Genomic DNA, 20164 nt, shown 5'->3' on the forward strand with positions numbered 1-20164 from the left:
ATTCCCTTAACATGAGAACACAGTCGACACTAACTAGAAGCAGATTCTGTGCTGACCGTCTGGGTGCAATGTTAGAAGCTAACGATCCTCCGTAAAGCCAAGCAGCCATGTTGGATGGGGGAATGAGGTGGATAACGCCACTCACCTCAACACTGATTCCACAACCTACAGACTCACTTCGCACGACTCTGCTACTCACGTTCTTGGTATTATTTATTTATTCTATTTGCAAATACTGTCTTCTTTTGCACATTGGTTGCTTGTCACTGGTTGTTTGTGTGCAGTTTTCAATTGATTCCGTTTTATTTCTTTGTTCTACTCTGAATGCCTGCAAGAAAATGAATCTCAGGGTAGTATAGGGTGCCACAGTGGTGTAGCAGTTAGTGTGACACTATTACAGGGTGTCTTGAGTTCAGAGTTCAATCCCGGCGTCCTCTTTAAGGAGTCTCTGTCTGTCCTCTGTGTGGAATGCTTGGGTTTTCCCCGGGTTCTCCAGTTTCCTCCCACAGTCCAAAGATGTACCGGTAGGTTAATTGGTCATTGCAGATTGTCTCATAGTTTGGTTAGGATTAATTGGGGTATTATTTATTACTTATTCATTTTTTTTTATCTTAGCTCAAGCTGGTAAAATCTGAGGTACAGGCAAAGCCAAGTACACTCATTTCTCAATTGCTGGGAACTTTCAGACTATTTCATTGGTGTTTATTATTGTGGCTTTCCGAAGATTTACATAGATATTGCTGTGTGACTGCTGATGAAGTTTGTCCCTGTTTCCTGTCATGTCAGTCTCAATTCCGTTACTCGGTAACATACGCACATTATGAACGTATTTACTTCTAATCACCATTTCAAGCATGTCTGTCTTCTCTTAACTGCTTGAGTGGTCTCGGTTGTAAGTGGGCAGCTCCCCTGAGAAAGACCTGCAGCCGTCGCAGCCTCTGGTGTTGGTGGGCTACTGGTTTGGGTTTCCTGGTGCCTGCCCGCCTACTCAGCAGTGTGCCACTCACGGTGGGCTTACTGTCACAACCAGCGCTCGCTCCTGGCCACCCTCAGGCAGTGGCTGTATCACTCTGTTCCGTAGACGTCTCTCCATCTCTAAAGCTAAAAGCCTAGTGCTTTTCATACCTACAGCCTGGTTTTAGCTTCAGCTGCCCCAACATGGAGAACAGGCACTGACCAGAGCACTGTCCAGTACTGAACTGACGTGCCTGCGTTTCCATTATTATTTTTATTCATTTGTATTTGCACAGTTTGTGTCCATTTCCACATTGGGTGCTTGTCCATCATTGCGTGTAGTTTATCATTGATTCTATTGTGTTCTTTGTATCTACTGTGAATGCCTGCAAGAAATTGAACCTCAGGATGGTGTATGGTGACATACACGTACTTTGATGTTAAACTTAAAGGACTCTTCAACTCGTGTTCTCGCTATTTGTCAGTTATTTATTTATTATTATTACTTTGTTTTTTCTGTCTCTCTCTTTGTGTTCGCAGAGTTTGTTGTCTTTTGCACTCTGGTTCTTTGTCCGTCTTTGTTGTGTTGTGGTTTGTCTCTGATCCTCTGGTGTTTCTTTGTATTTACTGTGAATGCCCACAAGAAAATGAATCTCAGGGTTGTATATGGCGACATATATGTACTTTTTTTTGCGTGTTTGTGCGCATCTGTGCATCTGCGTGCATGTGTGTGCGATGTTGGCGGGACGATGTCTTTTTCATGCCTTTACAAGGTGCGGAGCGAGAGAGAGAGAGAGAGAGACTGTGTGACACGCCACTCCCCACACAGACATTTTCACGGTATTTTTCCCTTTTATTTTACGAGGTTGAGTTGCGATCTCGACACTCAACCCAGCACGGATGGAAAGCGTACTCGGGAATGGACCCGGCTGGGTTCGAACCCAGGAACCTCCGTTCCAGAGTCTGGCGCTGATGTCATTACGCCACCAGCCGGCCCGACATATATGTACTTCGATAATAAATTTACTTTGAACTTTGAATGTGACTGGATCCCTCTCAGCTGATAGAAGTGGACCTTTGATTTTTTTTTTGGTACAATTTTTAAAAAATGACCTTTGATCTGTCAGTGAGTGCAGCTGTGCAGATGTTGACCAGACATTCAGTGGTTGGCATCTGAGCACTTTCTCAGGCGGGTGACCACCTTTCGGTGAGTCCCACTTCACTGCGTACCCATAAGACAGGAGCAGAGTGAGGCCATTCGGTCCATTGAGTGCATTCTGCCAGGAGACAGGTGACACTACTAGGGGAAGAGAGTTCCCTTTCTCAGGAAAAAATAGATTGTATGTACTTCTACCCTCTCTGTGCCCCCCCCCATGATCTTATACACCTCAATGTGGCCTCCCTTCATTTTCCTACACTTTAGAGAACGAAGTCTTAGCCTGTCCAAACTCTCCTGTTATCTCAAGAGCCTCAGTTGTGGAAGAAATGTGGTCTGTGATTGATAAATGGTTGAGTGACCCATCAGATTCACATCACTCCCACTCCTACCCTTGGTCAGAGTTCATTTGGGATTGAGATGAGGCAAAATCTCTTGTGGATCAATTGCGTTCTGTCCAGGTCACCTCAGTATAGGAAGGATGTGGAAGCTTTAGGGAAGGTGCAGAGGAGAGTTACCAGGATGCGGCCTGAATTAGAGAGCTGTCTTATGAAGAAACGTTGAGCAAACAAGGGCTTTTTCTCTTTGAAGTGAAGGAGGATGAGAGGCGACTTGATGGGGATGTACAAGATGACAAGCGACATTGATAGATTGCACAGTTGGAAGCTTTTTCCCAGGGCGGTAATGACTAATACCAAAGGACATCCTTTTAAGGTGAGTGGGGGAAAATAGAACAGAGATGTCAAAAATGTGTTTTTTCACACAGAAAGTTCTAGGTGTCTGGAATGCACTGCTGGCGGTGTGAGTAGAGGCTGATACAAACTGGAACATTTAATAGTCTTAGGGAGGCACAAGGATGTAAGAAGATTACATAAAGAGATAGCATAATTTGTCACATGCACACCAAAACATACAGTAAAATGCATTGTTTGCTTCAATGGCCAACAGTCTAAATATGGCTGGGCACAGTCCCCAGGTGTCACCGTGATTCCAGTGCCAACATAGCATGCCCCCAACTAACTAACCCTCGCTAATCTGTACGTCTTTGGAATATGGGAGGAAACCAGAGCTTCTGGAGGAATCCCCTTGCAGTCACCGGGAGAATATAGAGAGCAGCAGGAGTTGAACCTGGATTGCTGGCAGTATAACGTGGTGCCCTGGACACTATCCCTCCGCGGTCTCCTGTGTGCAATGGTTGGGTGACCTAGGGCTTTCCCCTTGGACTGAAGGAGGATGAGCAGCGACTCAGTAGAGATACGTAAGCTGTTCGGGCATAGCGAGAGCGGACAGCCGTCGCCTTTTTCCCAGGGCAGCAGTGGCCATCCCTTGAGGGTGAGTGGAGGGAAGTTAAGCGAGATGTGGGAAGTAGTTCTTTTATACACAGAATGGTGGGTGTGTGGAACGCACTGCCGCGGGTGGTAGTGGAGGTGGATCCAGCAGGGACATTTAGGAAACTCTTAGACTGGCACACGGACAAAAGAAAAACGGTGGGTTATGGGCTGTGTAGGGGGAAGGGTTATATTGATTGTAGAGTATGCTAACAGGTCATAGAGCACTACAGCACAGACATCTCGTCCATACTGAACTGTTATTCTGCCTTGTCTCACCCATATTGGACCCTCCATACCCCTGCCATCCATGTACCTTCTGAACTTCCCTTGGATGATGCAGTCCAACTCATATCCACCAGTTCCACTGGCAGCTCATACCACCCTCTAAGAAGTTCCCTCTTAAACTTGTCACCTTTCACCCTTAACCCGCGACCTCTGGTTCTAGTCTCACCCTATCTCAGCGGGGGGAAGGAAGCCTCAGGTGGGCACAACATTGTGGACGGGATTCCACAACCTACAGGCTCGTGTTAAGGACACCATAGCGCACGCCTTCACTGATTTCTCAAACTTCTGCTAATGCCCCACCTCCCCCTCGTACCCCATCCGTTATTTATATACACACATTCTTTTTCTCTCTCCTTTTTCTCCCTCTGTCCCTCTGACTATACCCCTTGCCCATCCTCTGGGTTCCCCCCTCCCTTTCCTTCTCCCTAGGCCTCCTGTCCCATGATTCTCTCATATCCCCTTTGCCTATCACCTGTCCAGCTCTTGGCTCCATCCCTCCCCCTCCTGTCTTCTCCTATCATTTTGGATCTCCCCCTCCCCCTTCCACTTTCAAATCTCTTACTCACTCTTCCTTCAGTTAGTCCTGACGAAGGATCTCAGCCTGAAACGTCGACTGTACCCCTTCCTAGAGATGCTGCCTGGCCTGCTGCGTTCACCAGCAACTTTGATGTGTGATGTTTGAAATTCCAGCATCTGCAGAATTCCTCGTGTTTGTGCCCTTGGTATTATTTACAGCATTTGTCTGCTCTTATACATTGGGTGTTTGTCAGTCGTTGTTTATGTATGGTTTTTCGAACATCCTGGTGTAGTTCTTCATTTTCCTGTGAATGCCCGCAAGAAAATGAATTTCAAGGTTGTAAATGGTGACATATACGTACTTGGACAGTAAATTTACTGTAACTTTGTGGGCCAAAAGATCGTTACTGTGTTGTACTATTCTACCAGAAACAGTGGAATATCTCTCTGAGACTGGGACAGACGGATTGTTGAGCCCCAGTGAAATTGAGGGATCCAGTGACCAGACGGGGAAGTAGACGAGGGAAAGATGGAGCCAGGGCATCATGGAATTGCTGAAAGGTTTGCCTTTCCCTCTGCTGTTTCTTATATTCTTCCCATGGCTACAGTGAGCGCAGTCTATAATCTAATTTAGTGATGAGCTGTCAGTGTAACGGGATGGTTTGAATATACTCGGGGTAACCAGCATTTGAGAATATTCCAATGGAAGGAAGCCCAGATGAATTTTCTGGAGCTCCTGAGATGTGATTGCAGACTTAAATTTCAGCCAGGAGCTCTTTCGACAACTGGTTTTAATTCTTCCTCTGCTCAGCTTGCAGGGAGTGGTGCTGCTGGTGGAGGGGGGTGCAGTGAGGATTAGTCTGGGCCTACTGAGACAGCTCGGGGGACGCCAATGGCCGCAGGCAACCTGTGGGCAACGGTCAAGAGTTACAATGTCTTGGTGAAGGGTCTGAGCCAAAAGGTTGGCTGTTTATTCCTCTCCATTGATGCTGCCCGACCTGCTGAGTTCCTTCAGCATTTTGTGTGTGTTGCAGGCAGCTTTGAACCTCCCTTGGGAAAAGGCACCAAGTCCTTCCATGTTTCCGTGCTATAGAGAAAGCCATTTGCCTATTCTGATTATGCTACATTTTCCTGTAACCTATTCCAGCCCCCATGAGGTTCCTCCATTCCCCCCCCCCCCACTCCAGGCCCTGCCACTCACCTACACAGTAGGGGCAATCAGTTCCTGATCTTACCAACATTGAGTGCAAGGTTGTGTTGTGATACCACTCAACCAGTCAGAATGCTCTCCACCACGCATCTGTTGAAGTTTGTAAGTCCTTGGTGGCATACCATATCTCCTCACCACCCTAGATTAGGTGCTCAAGTCTTTGGAGTGAAAGGATCCCTCGAGGCAGCACAGTAGCATTGTGCTCAGCACAGTGCTTTACAGTACAGGCGATCTGGGTTCAATTCCCACCACTGCATGCAAGGAGTTTGTACATTTTCCACGTGACCATGTTGGTTTCCTCCAGGTGCTCTGGTTTCCTCCCACAGTCCAAAGATGTACCAATTAGTAGGTTAATTGGTCATTGTAGATTGTCCTGTGGTTAGGCTAGGATTAAGTTATGGGATTGCTGGGCAGCGCGGCTCGAAGGCCAGATCGGCCTACTCTGTGCTTTATCTCAAGAAATAAATTCTTAGAAGTCCCCTCCCCAGCCCCTCTCTTAGCTCTCCGGGGTTGGCAGCAGACCCTTCCTGCCATCTCAACATCACAGCCCATGGTCCTAAATGGCCTCCTTTCTGTACGTCATTGCCCCTTTGCTGATGGAACCACAAAGACTCATTTGTAATCAGAACCCTGAAACTCCCTCTTCCTGGAGGATTATGGATGCGAGATCACTGGAGGTACTTAGAAACAAGGCCAGTAAATGTTGCAAGATTGGCCAAGGTAGAGACGACAGCCAGCACCTTACCAGGCAGCAATGACTAATACCAGAGAACATCCATTTAAAGTGAGTGCAGGCAAGTATAGGAGACGTCAAGGGGTAGGTGTTTTACACAGAGAGTGATAGGTGCCAGGAGCACATCGCCATGGGTGGTGGTAGAGGCTGATACAATAGGGGCATTTAAGAGACTCTTAGATAGGCACATGGATGTAAGGAAAATGGAGGGTTATGGGCTGTGTAGGATGGAAAGATTACATTGATTGTGAAGTAGGTTTATATAGGTCAGTACAACATTGTGGGCTGAAGGGCCTGGGCTGTTCTATACTGTTCTCTATTCCATGAAGAATTGAGAGTTTAGTGTTGAGGCATAGATAGAATCATCATCATCATTATATGTTGTGCCGTATGGTATCATCATTATGTGCCATGTCATATGACATCATCTTTATGTGCCATGTCGTGTGACATAACCAATGATGTTCGTTCCATGACCATGATTGCTCTTGGCGAATTTTTCTACAGAAGTGGTTTGCCATCGCCTTCTTCTGGGCAGTGACTTTACAAGACGGGTAACCCCAGCCATTATCAATACTCTTCAGAGATTGCCTGCCTGGTGTCAGTGGTCACATACCAGGACTTGAGATATGCACTAGTTGCTTGTACAACCACCCACCACCTGCTCCCATGGGTTCAGTGTGGGGGCAGGGGGAGGGCTAAGTTGGGGCTACACTTTGCTCAAGTGGGACCTGCAGACTAGCAGAGGGAAGGAGCGCTTTACACCTCCTTTGGTAGAGACGTATCTCCATCCCGCCACCCAAATAGAAAGGGGAGATAGTAAAACAAAATGTTTGAGAGCAAAGGCGAAGGTTTAAGGTGAGGTGTAAGAGATTTAGAGAGGATCTGAAGAAGAAACACTTCACTTAGAGGGCGTTTGGTATCTGGAAGTCATTACCTGAGGGGTGGTGGAGATAGAAAATCACACAGCTTTTAACTAGAATCTGAAGAGGCGCTTAAGTTGTTAACGTGTGCTGTCTGCGGACCATTTGCTGGTAAGTGGGATTAGTGCAAGTGGATACCTGATGGTCAGCAGGGACAGAGCAGACTGAAGGGCCTGCTCCTGCGCTGTACTGATCTCACCCCGGGTCACAAACACCCGACTTACAGACACCCTGTACGTACAGGCGAGCGTTTGAAAGACCAGCGGGGAGTTGTCTGGTGCTATGGAGCTGCAGGCTATTTCTGCCCTGTGGGAAGAGGACACCTCCCCATGTCTTGTATCTCCGCCGTCTCCCGCGCCGCGACAGTCGGGGGGCTGGGTGGCGCTGAGCAGACTCTCTCCCTCACTGGGTCAGCGAGAATGCTCTTCCCGTGCCTGCCCGCTCTCCCGTCACCACTGTTCCTGCGAGCCTCTCCCATGCACTGTTGTTCAGTCCCAATCTGTGGACAGTTCGGGTTACCGTAAGACTCACGAGCAGAGTTGAGCCATTTGGGTAATAGATTCTGCTTGGCCCCTTTGATCATGGTTGATTCTGTCTGAGCTCTATTCTCTTGCCTTCGCCCCGTAACCTTTGACACCTTACTAATCACAGTGGGTAGCCGGCTGGTGGGGTAGTGGCATCAGCACCGGACTTCGAGGCGAAAGGTCCCGAGTTCAAATCCAGCCGGGTCCCTGCGCGCTTTCCGTCCATGCTGGGCTTGGCATCCGGCTAGCAACTTAGCCTCATCAAAAAAAAACAGTCAAAGCTACGGAAAGGGCATAAATGCCGCCCGATGCGCACAAGGCACGAAAAGGAACAACAATGACCACAGTAAGGGTGTGGGGCAGCACAGATGCGCGGTGGGTAGCATAGCGCTTTAGAGTTCCAGCGACCTGAGTTCAATTCTCCATTTCGTGCATCCTCCCCGTGACTGCGTATGTTTCCTCTGAGCGCTGGGGTTTCCTCGCACATCCGAAAGACGTACGGGTTAGTGGGTTAATTGGTCACATGATTCTACTTGGGTGGAGCAGGCTCATTGGGCCGGTAGGGCCTGTTACCTTGCTGTATCGCTAAATAAAATAATTTTTTTAAAAAAAATCAACAAACAATTCTGCCTCCGCAGCAGTCTGTGGCAAAGAATTCCACAGATTCATCACCCTCTGGGTGACATTGGCTAGGTCGCTCTGTCCCTAGCTTGGAGGCTGTCGTAAACGTTGAGAACACAGATCGAGGCTGGAAACGAGCTGTGGCTGTGATGGATGTAGCGAGTGATAACCCACTGCGGGCTATGTTGCATTAAGTACATCCTGTGCCAGGCTAATTGCCGATTATTAGCATTGGGTTCAGACTCTGGGTTCTCCGTTTATGAGGCATCCCTGCTGTGCTCTGTGCCTTTCCCGCTGCTGTAGGTTACTCGTGTGGCGGTGAATTAATGTATTGCCCAGCTCCTCTCGTTCCTCGTCTCAGATTGCTTCCCTTTGTGTGGATCTGTCAGGATGACGGATGGCTCCCGCCCAGCCCTCTTGCTTTCAACCAGATGATGAGATCAAGTAACTCCCGGGTCAGGCAAGGACGAGATCCGCTTCCATTTCCGCAGGCACGGAGCTGCGGGCTCTTTGAAATCCTCTCACTTGCAGGGCTGTGGGCCCTAAGTTCTAACCTTCACGGTGACCTTGCAGTGGCCATAGACATGGGAGCAGAATTAGGCTATTTGACCCATTGAGTCTGCTCCACCATTCCATCATGGCTGATTTATTTTCTCGCTCAACCCCGTGTCTGTGACCTTTAACGCCCTGACTAATCAGAACTTGTCAGCCTCCCCTTTAAATATACCCAGTGACTTGGCCTCCACAGCCGTCTGCGGCAATGGATTTCGCAGATTCACCATCCTCTGGCTAAAGAAATTCCTCCTCATCTCTGTCCTAAGGAGACGTCCTTGTATCCCGAGGCTACGTTCTCTGGTCCTAGACTCTCCCACTATAGGAAACACCCCTTCCACGTCCACTCGACCTCGAACTTTCAGTATTCAATAGGTTTCAATGAGATCCCCCTCATTCTTCTGAACTCCAATGAGTACAGAATCCAAACGCGTCCATTCCCTGCATCTTCATGTGTAGATGTAAATATCTCTTAAACACCACAATCGTATCTGCTTCCATCACCGCCACCCTCATCAGTCCAGTCGGTTGCAGGCACCCACCGCTCTCCACGTTAAAAAAACACTTATCCACACACCTCCTTTAAACATCCCCCCCATTCTCCTTAAACACGTGTCCCGTAGTAGTTAACATTTGTAGCCTGGGAGAATGACTCTGACTGTCTGCCCTAATCATTACCTCCCATAATCTTATAAACTGCTGTCACTGGGGTGGGAAAGACAGCAGCCACGTTGTACACGGTGAGGTCTTCCAAACAGCAAAGCGAAGACAGGCAGAGAATCTACCTCTGTTGGACAAGACAAATTGTTGTCACTGTGTTAAGGAGTTATCCGGAGCCTTTCTTCACAGCCACGACGTGAGATCAGTCGCAGTCATCCGAGCTGGTGGATGCAGCTCTGTTGGCAATAGGCGGGAGTTCCTCAGTGCCTAATTCCCTTTGTCCCATGGAAATTTTAATATCTGAGTGTCTGGAGTGGGGGTCGAACCCAGAGCCCTCTGTCTCAATGATAGGGTTCATTGTCATTCATCCGTGCATGTGTACACAGCTAAACGAAACAACATTCCTCAGGAACTGAGGTGCAAAACACAGTGCACGTAGAATAATATTAACAGATCAACAAAAGTACTCTGTAGATGTACAAGTTGATATAAAGTGCAGGTACACCATACAGTTAAATATACAACAGTGTTAGTGTTAACGGTGCTGTCATAAATAATGTGAACTGGGGGGTAGCAGGGTGTTTGGAAGTCTCACACCCTGGGGGAAGAAGCTGTTGCCCAGCCTCACAGTCCTTGTTCTTATACTGAGCTGCCTTCTGCCTGACGGTAGGAGGTGGGATGGATAGGAGGGGCCCCTGACAATGCTGAGCACTCTCAACGCAGAACTTTTGGTGTATGCCCTGGATCGGAGGGGCGTGCGGGGAGAGGGAGACCCCGATGATTCTCTCAGCAGTTCCCACAATCTGTTGTGGTCAGACAGCCGTTCCACACACTGAGCCACCATTGAAGGAGCGAGGGGTGCCACCATGTTACCATCTGCTCGTCGCTCCTTCTGAATCCTGTTCGAGATTCAAGGTTGTTTAATGTCATTTCCCATACACAGGTGTAAAGGAGAACACAATAATTGTTCCTCAAGATTGGATGCAGCACAAAAGAAACACGCAATAAGATAAAGAACATAATAAATATAAACACATTAGATTAGATTATGAAGACACGCAGTCCCCTTCTATTGTCATTTAGTAATACATGCATTAAAAAATGATATGATATTTCCTCCGGTGTGATATCACAAAACACAGGACAGACCAAGACTGAAAAAACTGACAAAACCACATAATTATAACATAGTTACAACAGTGCAACAATACCATAACTTGCTGAAGAAGTCCATGAGCACAGTAAAAGTTCAAAGTCTCTCAAATGTCCCACATCTCACGCAGACGGAGAGAAGGAAGAAAAACTCTCCCTGCCATACCCGACCACGGTCCGACACTGAGTCATCCGAAAACTTCGAGCCTCCGAATCAGCTCACCGACACCGAGTACTGAGCGCCATCTCTATCCGAACGATTCAACCTCCTTCTCGGTCGCCAAAAGCCAGCAAGGCTGGGGATTTTGAGGCCTTCCCTCCGAAAGATTCCGGACCGCGCAGTAACGACAGCAGCGAACGAGTGTTTCAGAAATTTTTCCAGATGTTCCTCTGTGCTTTCACGTCCATCTCCATCAAGTCAGAATTGTCCACGGCCCCTATTTAACGGTTACGATATCATTTTTCATCGGAGGGCAGCGCACGCGCAGTGCGCTGCTCTCTCTCCCCCCGCCGAATATAAGATAGCTGACATATATACATTGATTGTATAGTCAGCTTCTGATTCAGAACATCGACTCCCAGCTCCCAGGGTTCATCACAGCAGCTTTATTGAAAACTATGACCTGATGTTGATTACTGGGAGATGTTCCATTCATTTCATGTAATTTCAGAGAACCGGGCAGTGGACTTGCGGTTATTTTACATTACACAATCAAAGTGAGGTTGGAATCAGAATGTTGTAGCTCTCCGAAATTGGAAGTATTAAAGCTTAAACATTCTCAGATGCAGGCATTTATTTTTGGTCTTGGATTGATTCCTGAACCCACACAGCCTCAGCCGTGATTCCAAATCTGCTGGTGTGTTGAAAGATCCCTAAGTCACCCCATGTTAACTTGAAGTACGTTGTCTTTCTGCCCTCCTTGGGAGAGTGAGACAGCTGACACCTCTCCCTTCTCCCCCTCCCCATTCACTATCTCAGCACCGGGCTGACACTGCCGATTTCCTGTGAAGGAAATACTAGACCATTAAGACCCTGGACCATACTTGGACCTCACTTTCCCTTCCAGTCCCCTCAGCCCATGTTCTCCAAAATGTCCTAATGAATGAGAGCCTCAGTGTCCAAGCATCCACACCCCTCTGAGGGATTCACACCCCTTATCCAAAACACAGTCGAGTCTATTATCACTGAAATATGTTGTGAAATGTGATGTTTAGCAACGGCAGTACAGAGCAATACAGCAAATGTGCTTTAAATCACAATAAGAACATATAAAAAAAAGTGCAAAAAGACAGCAAAATAGCGAGATAGTGTTCACAAGTTCATGGACCGTTCAGAAACCTGATGATGAAGTGGAAAAAGCTGTTCTTAAAACATCGAGTGTGTGACCTCAGGCTCCTGTACCTCCTCCCTAATGGTGGTCATGAGAAGGTGGCACGTCCTGGGTGGGGATGATCCTTGGTGATAGATGCTGCCATCTTGAGGTACTGTCTCTCGAAGATGCCCTCAATGGTGGGGAGGGTAGTGCCCGTGAGGGGAGCTTGCTGAGTCTGCAGCCTTTTTTTTTCCAATCCTGTGCCTTGGAGCCTCCACACCAGTCTGTGATGCAGCCAGTCAGATTGCTATCCACTAGGTATCAGTAGAAATCTGTAAGAGTCTTTTACTGACCAGCATGGAATATTGGCCCTTCCTGCAGGACAGTTGGAATGCATACTAAGCCTTTCTTCTTTCTGTGTCCCCGCCCTCTTGTAATAAGGGCCAGGATTCCAATTACCTTCTCAATTGCTTGCATGTTATTTCCTGCACCTCATAAACCAGAGCTCCCAGATGTCTACATATATTTAATAGCTTGCTACTTTTTAAAAACCATTTTACTTTTCGTTTCTCAGACTCCGAATCAGGTTTATTATCACTGACTTAGGTCGCAAAATCTGTTGCTTTGTGGCAGCAGTACACTGCGAGACATAAAAAAGTTACAATAAGAAATATAAAAAGCAGTAAATCGTACAAAAATAAAAGCAAAATGGTGAGGTGGTGTTCATGGACCGTTCAGAAATCTGATGGAGGGGAAAAAGCTGTTATTAAAATGTTGAGTGTGTGCCTTCAGGCTCCTGTACCTCCTCTCTGATGGTAGCAATGAGAAGAGGGCATGCCCTGGGTGGTGAGGGTCCTTAATGGATTAAGGTTGGAGGAGCAACAGCTTATATTCCATCTGGGTAGCCTCTAACCTGATAGCATGAATGTTGACTTCTCGAACTACCGGTAATTGCCCCCCCCTCCCCTTTCCTATTTTTCTCTCTCTCACTTTATCGCCTTACTTGCCCATCACCTCCCTGTGGTACTCCTCCCCCTTCCCTTACTTCTGTGGTCTCCGGTCCTCTCCTATCAGATTTCCCCCTCTCCAGGCCTTTATCACTTTCACCAAACAACTTCCCGGCTCTTTACTTCATCCCCCCTTCCCCCCTCCCAGTTCCACCTATCACCTACCACCTCGTACTCCTTCTTCCCCTCCCCCCACCTTCTTACTCAGACTTCTCCCTTTCCTTACAAGTCCTGAAGAAGGGTCTCAGTCTGAAACATCGACTGTTCACTCTTTTCCATAGATGCTGCCTGACCTCGTGAGCTCTCCTCCGGCACTTGGTGTGTGTTGCTTTGGAATTCCAGCATCTGCCGGTTTCCTTGTGTCTTTCATGATGGAATCTGCCTTCTTGCAGCTTTGCGCCTTGAATCTGTCCTTGTTACTGGGTGAGGGTTGTGCTCGTGATGGTGCCAGCTGAGACTCTGAACTTCTGCAGCCTTTTTTGATCCTATGGATTGGGAAGACCATACGAAACTGTGCAGATTGCTCTCCACTAGGTATCTATAGAAATCTGTAAGAGTCTTTAGTGACCAACGTGGAATATTGGCCCGTACTGCTGACAATTGGAACGCAAACTAAGCCTTTCTTCCTATTCTTGTAATAAGGGCCAGGATTCCAATTACCTTCTCAATTGCTTGCATGTAATTTCCTGCACCTCATAAACCAGAGCTCCCAGATGTCTACATACATTTAATAGCTTGCTACCATTTAAAATCCATTTTTCTTTTCGTTTCTCAGACTCCGAATCAGGTTTATCATCACTGACATACAGTAGGTCATGAAATTTGTTGTTTTGTGGCAGCAGTACAGTGCGAGACTAAAATTTTACTGTGAGTTACATAGTCATAGTCAAACTTTATTGATTCCGGGCGAAATTGGTTTTCGTTACAGTTGCACCATAAATAATAAATAGTAATAGAACCATAAATAGTTAAATAGTAATATGTAAGTTATGCCAGTAAATTATGAAATAAGTCCAGGACCAGCCTATTGGCTCAGTGTGTCTGACCCTCCAAGGGAGGAGTTGTAAAGTTTGATGGGCACAGGCAGGAATGACTTCCTATGACGCTCTGTGCTGCATCTCAGTGGAATGAGTCTCTGGCTGAATGTACTCCTGTGCCCAACCAGTACATTATGTAGTGGATGGGAGACATTGACCAAGATGGCATGCAACTTAGACAGCATCCTCTTTTCAGACACCACCGTGAGAGAGTCCAGTTCCATCCCCACAACATCACTGGCCTTACGAATGAGTTTGTTGATTCTGTTGGTGTCAATAAGAGATATAAAACAAATAAATGAATATTGCAGAAATGCCCCCACTGTTAGCGCGGACACCCCGTGTTCCTTCTGCAGGGACACTTGGGCATGAATTTAACCCCAGATAAAGCTCAGCAGAACCCTTGATTGCCTGCCGTTTCTGTGCCCTTGGGATAACTTTGTTAATTAGTAAATTGGTTTATTATTGTCACATGTACCTGGGTTCAGTGAGAAAAATTGTCCAGTCAGATCAATTCATTACAATGGTGCAAAGACCCAGTCGTCTAGAGTCCCAGGAACGGGGAGCCTGTTTTCCACCACCTTTGCCCAGGGTAGCTGCCCCCCACACCAGGGTCTGCTGTCCTGGTTCAGTGAGGGTCAACAGAGTGTGTAACATTGTGCCAAGAGGCCAGGAGATCCAGCGACGTCAGTGAAACTGAATTGACCAGGAAGTCAGGATCCATGTGGGTGAGCGTGAATTCGAACATGGAACGGAATGGCGAAGGAGTGCAATACCAATCCAAGACAATTTCACTTTCATGGACCTGGAACCTGTACTCCTCCATTCCCTGTCTGTCTAAATCACAGTGATTTTCAGGCACCTCCCGTTCTCTGAAAACACATCGAGTCATGGAGTGCTGCAGGCCCTTCAGTCCATCTAGTCCAGGGGTTCCCAGCCTAGGGTCCTCGGACCCCTTGCTTAATGGTAGGGGTCCATGGCATAAAAAGGGTTGGGAACCCCTGATCTACTCTGTGCCTAGTCCCATCTACCGGCACCAGATCAGAGCCCTCCATAGTCCTCTCTGTCCAAACTTCTCTTCAGTGCTTTGTAATACCTTTCAGTCTTACCCCCTCTCACCGTAAAGCGATGGACTCTAGTATTTGACATTTCTACCCTGGGAAAAAGACTTTGACTATCTGAGCCTCTCATTTTATGTTGGTTAGCGGGGTGGGGGGCAATGGAACAAGAATCAGAGTGAGAGTTTATGATCACTGACACATGCCATGAAACCTGCTGTTTTGTGGTACCACTACAGTGCAGGGCATAAAGATATTGCTGTACGTTAGAAGAAGAAGTAACTAGTGCAAACAGGTTCATGAATTGTTCAGAAATCTGATGGTGGTGGAGAAGAAGCTGGTGCTAAAACGTCCAGCGTGGGTCTTCAGGCTGCTGTACCTCCTGCTGGACGGTAGTAATGAGACAAGGTGGTGAGGAGCCTTAATGATGGACTGCCTTCTTGAGGCACTGCCTCTTGAGGACACCCTCAGTGGTGGGGAGGGTTCTGCCTCTGGGGGAGCTGGCTGGGTCTGCAGCCTCTTCCCATCAGAATCAGGTTTATTGTCACGGACATTCAGAAGTCTTAGTAGCGAGGGTGCCTAACACTTTTGCACAGTACTGTAGTAATTTTATGTTTTGCACTGTACTACCGCAATAAAAAAATAAATTTCATGAAACGTGAGTGATGATAAACCTGATTCTGATCTGAGTCTCTATTGTGGACTGAGAGTGGGAGAGGGGGATTATGGTTGGGAAAAGGGGAAGTGGGGGGGGGGAGAGGGAAGCACCAGAGAGACATTCTGTAATGATCAATAAACCAATTGTTTGGAACCAAATGACCTTGCCTGGTGTCTCAGGACTGGGTGTGTCTGCATCCACACCACACCCTCCCTGGCACTCCTTCTCTGCCACCTGTCCCACACCCCTCCCACTGCACTCCACCCAGCATCATTTGATCCAGCCAGATTTACAAACTCGCTCTCCACTCCATGTTGACACTACTGTGCAAAAGTCTTAGGTACCATCGCTGTATATATTTACCTACGACCTTTACACAGTATTGTATGTCATGAAGTTTGTTGTTTTGTGCATTGGAGGCTCCACAGCAGGCTGGTCAGGATGCTCTATAAAACATTGCTACGGTCTTTTGTTGTTTGAATCTCCTCGAACTCCTAATGAAGTAGAAATGCTGATGTGCCGCCTTCCTGATTGTCAATCTGTTGGGTTCAAGATAGATTCTCAGAGATGTTGATGCCCAGCAACTTGAAGCTTTGCACCTTTCACCCCTCGATGAGGACTGGTGCGTGAGAGCTGAGCTGAAGGGCTTGTTTCCATTCTCCATAGCGATGCCCTCATTTCATTGGTGTTGGTGGGTTCTGCACTCTGCATTCTGTCTATCAGCAGCTCTTCCTTAATTTGAAGTGTGACTTTGACCCTGGCTAAAGTCCAAAACAGTGCAGCTCTGATGACTAACTGCTCCTCACCCTCTTGCAGGACGACATGACGGAATCGCTGCGGGACTTCACCAACCTCCCAGAATCTGCGCCACTGCTCACCATCCTGGACATGTCGCAGAGAGCAAAGTACGTGAAAGATGTGGAGGAGATCACGCCAGTCATTGTGGAGGAGTTTGTGAGGGCGTTCCTGATGGAAAAACTAAAACCCGAACCCATCTGAAGGAGAATGTTTCATACTCTCGCCTGGTTCCTGTTCTATTTAAACCTTTAAAAAAAACAATTAAAAAAATGGTCTTTCTAACTCTCGAATTTCTACTCGTTTTAACATTGTGGTCGTAGGCACAGCTGTATTGGAAGCTGCTGGCATCTCCTGTCTCTGCTTTACCAGGTCCTGGTGTGAAGGTAGTCTGACCTCTGTTCCACCAGCAGCACCAACAGTCCGTGGAAGTCCGAGTTAACCAGGGCTTGGGCCTCGCCTTCTCCCTTCTGAAGCTGGAAACAGTTATCGCAACAGAAGCAAGCGGCTGAAAATTCCACACACCTCTCCACCAACCAGTGCAAGCTTCATCCTCGAAACCTAGACCAACCTCAGCAAATCTGCTCTCTCAAACAATTGACTGCCTCAGGTTCTTCAGAAGAGGCTCCCATCAGTCGGTGTATTAAAGGCTGGATTTTATGCCACTTTAGTTTTTATATTCCCCATTTTTTTCTGTAATCTGGTCCTGTTATGATGTTTTAAATTATTTGCAAGTTCAGCCCAATAAACATGGCAGCAGTCACATTGAAAGCAGCTGTGATTTATTTCCTGCGCGTCTGGCTTTCAGCAGGCAACATGGCTTCCGCCAGAGTCGTTTATACCACAGCAGCTTTCATATGCAGATGCTGTTGTGAGGAGCTGGAGAGGGCAGCTGAACTGCCACTGACCCTAACTTATCCCATCGCAGCCTTGGACTTCTCTCAGTCCCTCCAGGTGGCCTGCGTTTTCTTTGGTATCTTCCTGGGTCTTTGTATCTCTCTCCTATTTAAGATCATCTGTCCCTTCTCCACACTTTATGCAATATAATCTTTCTCTAATTTCTCACTACCCTTGTCTGCTGTTTGGAAGTCTATGTAATTTGGTTTCTTTATCACTCTCCTTCCTTGTATCACTACCTGTCTCCTTCCTCTCCCTGCTCTTCTCCTCCTTCCCTCTCCCTTGCTCTCCCTCTCACTCTACTCTTCCTCTCCCTCTCACTCTACCCTTCCTCTTCGTTCTTGCTCTCCCCTCCCCGTCTCTTCCTCTCCCTTTCTTCCTCCCCATGCCCCTTACCCTCTCCCCACTCCCCTTGCCCTTTCCCTTCCCAACTCCCCTCTCCCTCACCCCCTCTCCTCACTCCCCCCTCCCTCTGCCCCCCCTTTTCCCCCTCAGCCCCATTCTTCTGCCTTCTCCCCATAACATCTGTCTTGGCCTCTACAGCCGTCTATAGTAACAAACTCCTCAGATTCATCACTCTCCTCTACCCCTCCCCCTCTCCCCACTCACTCTCTCTCTCCCCCCATGTACCATCTCTTACTTCATCACTCTCACTCTGTTTCACATCTGCATTTGCTTTGCTCAATAAACATATGTGTTTGTTTTTTTTGCTCAGAGTGTTGGTCTCTTTGAGGGGCTCGGTATGTATGTGTATCGCTTGGGAAAAATATATGTGTGTGTGTGTGTATATGTGTGGTCTGGTGTGTGTGGTGTATGTGTGTCAGTGTGTGGTCTATGTATGTGGTGTGTGTGTGATGTGTGTGTAGTCTGTGTGTGGTGTGTGTGTATATGTGGTCTGTGTGTGTGTGGTGTTTGTACGTGTGGTTTGTGTGTGTGTGTTGTATGTGTGGTCTGTGTGTGTGTGTCAATATGTGTTGATGTATGTGTGGTGTGTGTGTCAATGTGTGTGGGGGTGTGTGTGGTTGTGGTCTGTATGTGGTGTGTGTGTGTGGTGTATGCGTATCGATGTGTGTATGTGTGTGGTGTGTGTTAATGTGTATGTGTGGTGTTTGTATGTGTGGTTTGTGTGCTGCTCAGTGTCCTCTTTCTCCTGGCCTGTGTGTGTCTCATTCTGTGCCTCTACCTCCCAAAGTGTCTGGTCTTTCTTCCTCTGCCTCTCCCTCTCTGTCTCTCCCCCTTCCTCTGCCTCTCCCTCTCTGTCTCTGTCTCTCCCTCCCTCAGTCTCCCCCCCCCTCCACATGCCTGTCCTGATATTGCGGTACACTAGCACACCACCTGAAGCTGTTTCAACCCGTGCAGTCAGCGGGGGCAGAGGTGTCCTCTCCCCTCTGTTGGTGACAGGTGAGGACTGTGGGACTGTCGATACGCAGGACTGGTGTAAGGACTCCACAGCCGGGACCTCAGTAAAGGTGGTGCCAATATCTCCGCAACATTGCCAGCCCTCTGGGTGGACACTGGAAAACGACCAAGCCCCACACCCCACAAAAGGTAAGAAGACCCCCAACTAGTAGGAGTAGGTGACCCTCAGAGCCAGATTCCGCAAAACATGTACCGTGACTGAATGTCTCCCTGTCCCTCTCCCTTTCCCTTTCTCCCTCCCCTCTCCCTTTCCCTTTCCCCCTCCCCCTCACTCGCACACAGCATTAAACGTTTCAACCTGGGGTAAGCCTGGAGTTCAGCAACACAGGTGCAGAGCTAAGGCTGATAAAGATTGGCTGTATTTGTCAGATGTACATTGAAGCATACACTCCGTGTACACTTCATTAATGCAACTGTCTAATCGGCCAATCATGTAGCAGCAACTCGATACATAGGAGCATGCAGACATGGTCAAGAGGTTCAGTTGTTCAGACCAAACATTAGAGAATGGAGAAGAAATGTGATCTAAGTGACTTTGACCATGGAATGATTGTTGGTGCCAGAAGGGGTGGTTTGAGTACATCAGAAACTGCTGATCTCTGGGATTTTCACGAACGACAGCCTCTAGAGCAGGGTTTCTCAACCTGGGGTGCACAGAGCCCTTGCTTAATAGTATTGGTCCTTGGCATAACAAAGGTTGGGAACCCTGCCCTAGAGTTTACCGAGAATGGGGTGATAAACCAAGTCATCCAATCAGGCAGGTTCTGTGGACAAAAGTGCCTTGTTACTGAGAGAGATCAGAGGAGAATGGCCAGACTGGTTCAAGCTGACAGTAACTCAAATAACCACGTGTTACAACGCTGGTGGGCCAAAGAGCATCTCTGAACGCACAACACGTCAAACCTTGAAGTGGGTGGGCTACAACAGCAAGAGACCACAAACAGACACTCCGTGGCCACCGGGGGCACCTAATGAAGTGGCCACTGAGTGGATGCATAAATGTACTTCGAATCTGCATTCCACCATTGCCCTGGCTGTTCCTCCTTCCCCCTCAATAAAAAGGTTGCTTCCTTTCTTCGATTACAATTTCAAGAAGACTGATATTCAAATGACAGCTGGAGTTTAATCAGACAAATGAAAGAGTTATTGTTCAGTTAGTACATGGGGAACATCTGTCTTTGTGATCAGGTTGCCAGACGGAGACTATTGTGCGTTTAATATAAGCAAGAGGAGTAACTGAGAGAACAATGGCAGGGTGTATCCTCCACCTTCCACATGTGCCGCCTGATCGGCCTTTCACGATGATTAAGCTGCGGCTGGTGGGGGGAGGGAGGACGAGAGATCATGCCTTATGTTTTTGTGG

The 20164-nt window shown here is 47.7% G+C and overlaps 1 protein-coding gene across 1 annotated transcript in view; it reads left to right on the forward strand.

Moving 5' to 3' along the window:
- nxn (nucleoredoxin) overlaps nt 1-17256 on the forward strand; it is a 172720-nt gene extending 155464 nt beyond the window's left edge. The window contains exon 9 of the mRNA XM_072243105.1: nt 16507-17256. Coding sequence (XP_072099206.1) covers nt 16507-16689 — 183 coding nt within the window. The 3' untranslated portion in view covers nt 16690-17256. The remainder of the gene's footprint in view (nt 1-16506) is intronic.
- Nucleotides 17257-20164: the final 2908 nt, after the last annotated feature.

This window comes from Mobula birostris, chromosome 25 (assembly GCF_030028105.1).
Source record: "Mobula birostris isolate sMobBir1 chromosome 25, sMobBir1.hap1, whole genome shotgun sequence".
NCBI classification, from domain to species: domain Eukaryota; kingdom Metazoa; phylum Chordata; class Chondrichthyes; order Myliobatiformes; family Myliobatidae; genus Mobula; species Mobula birostris.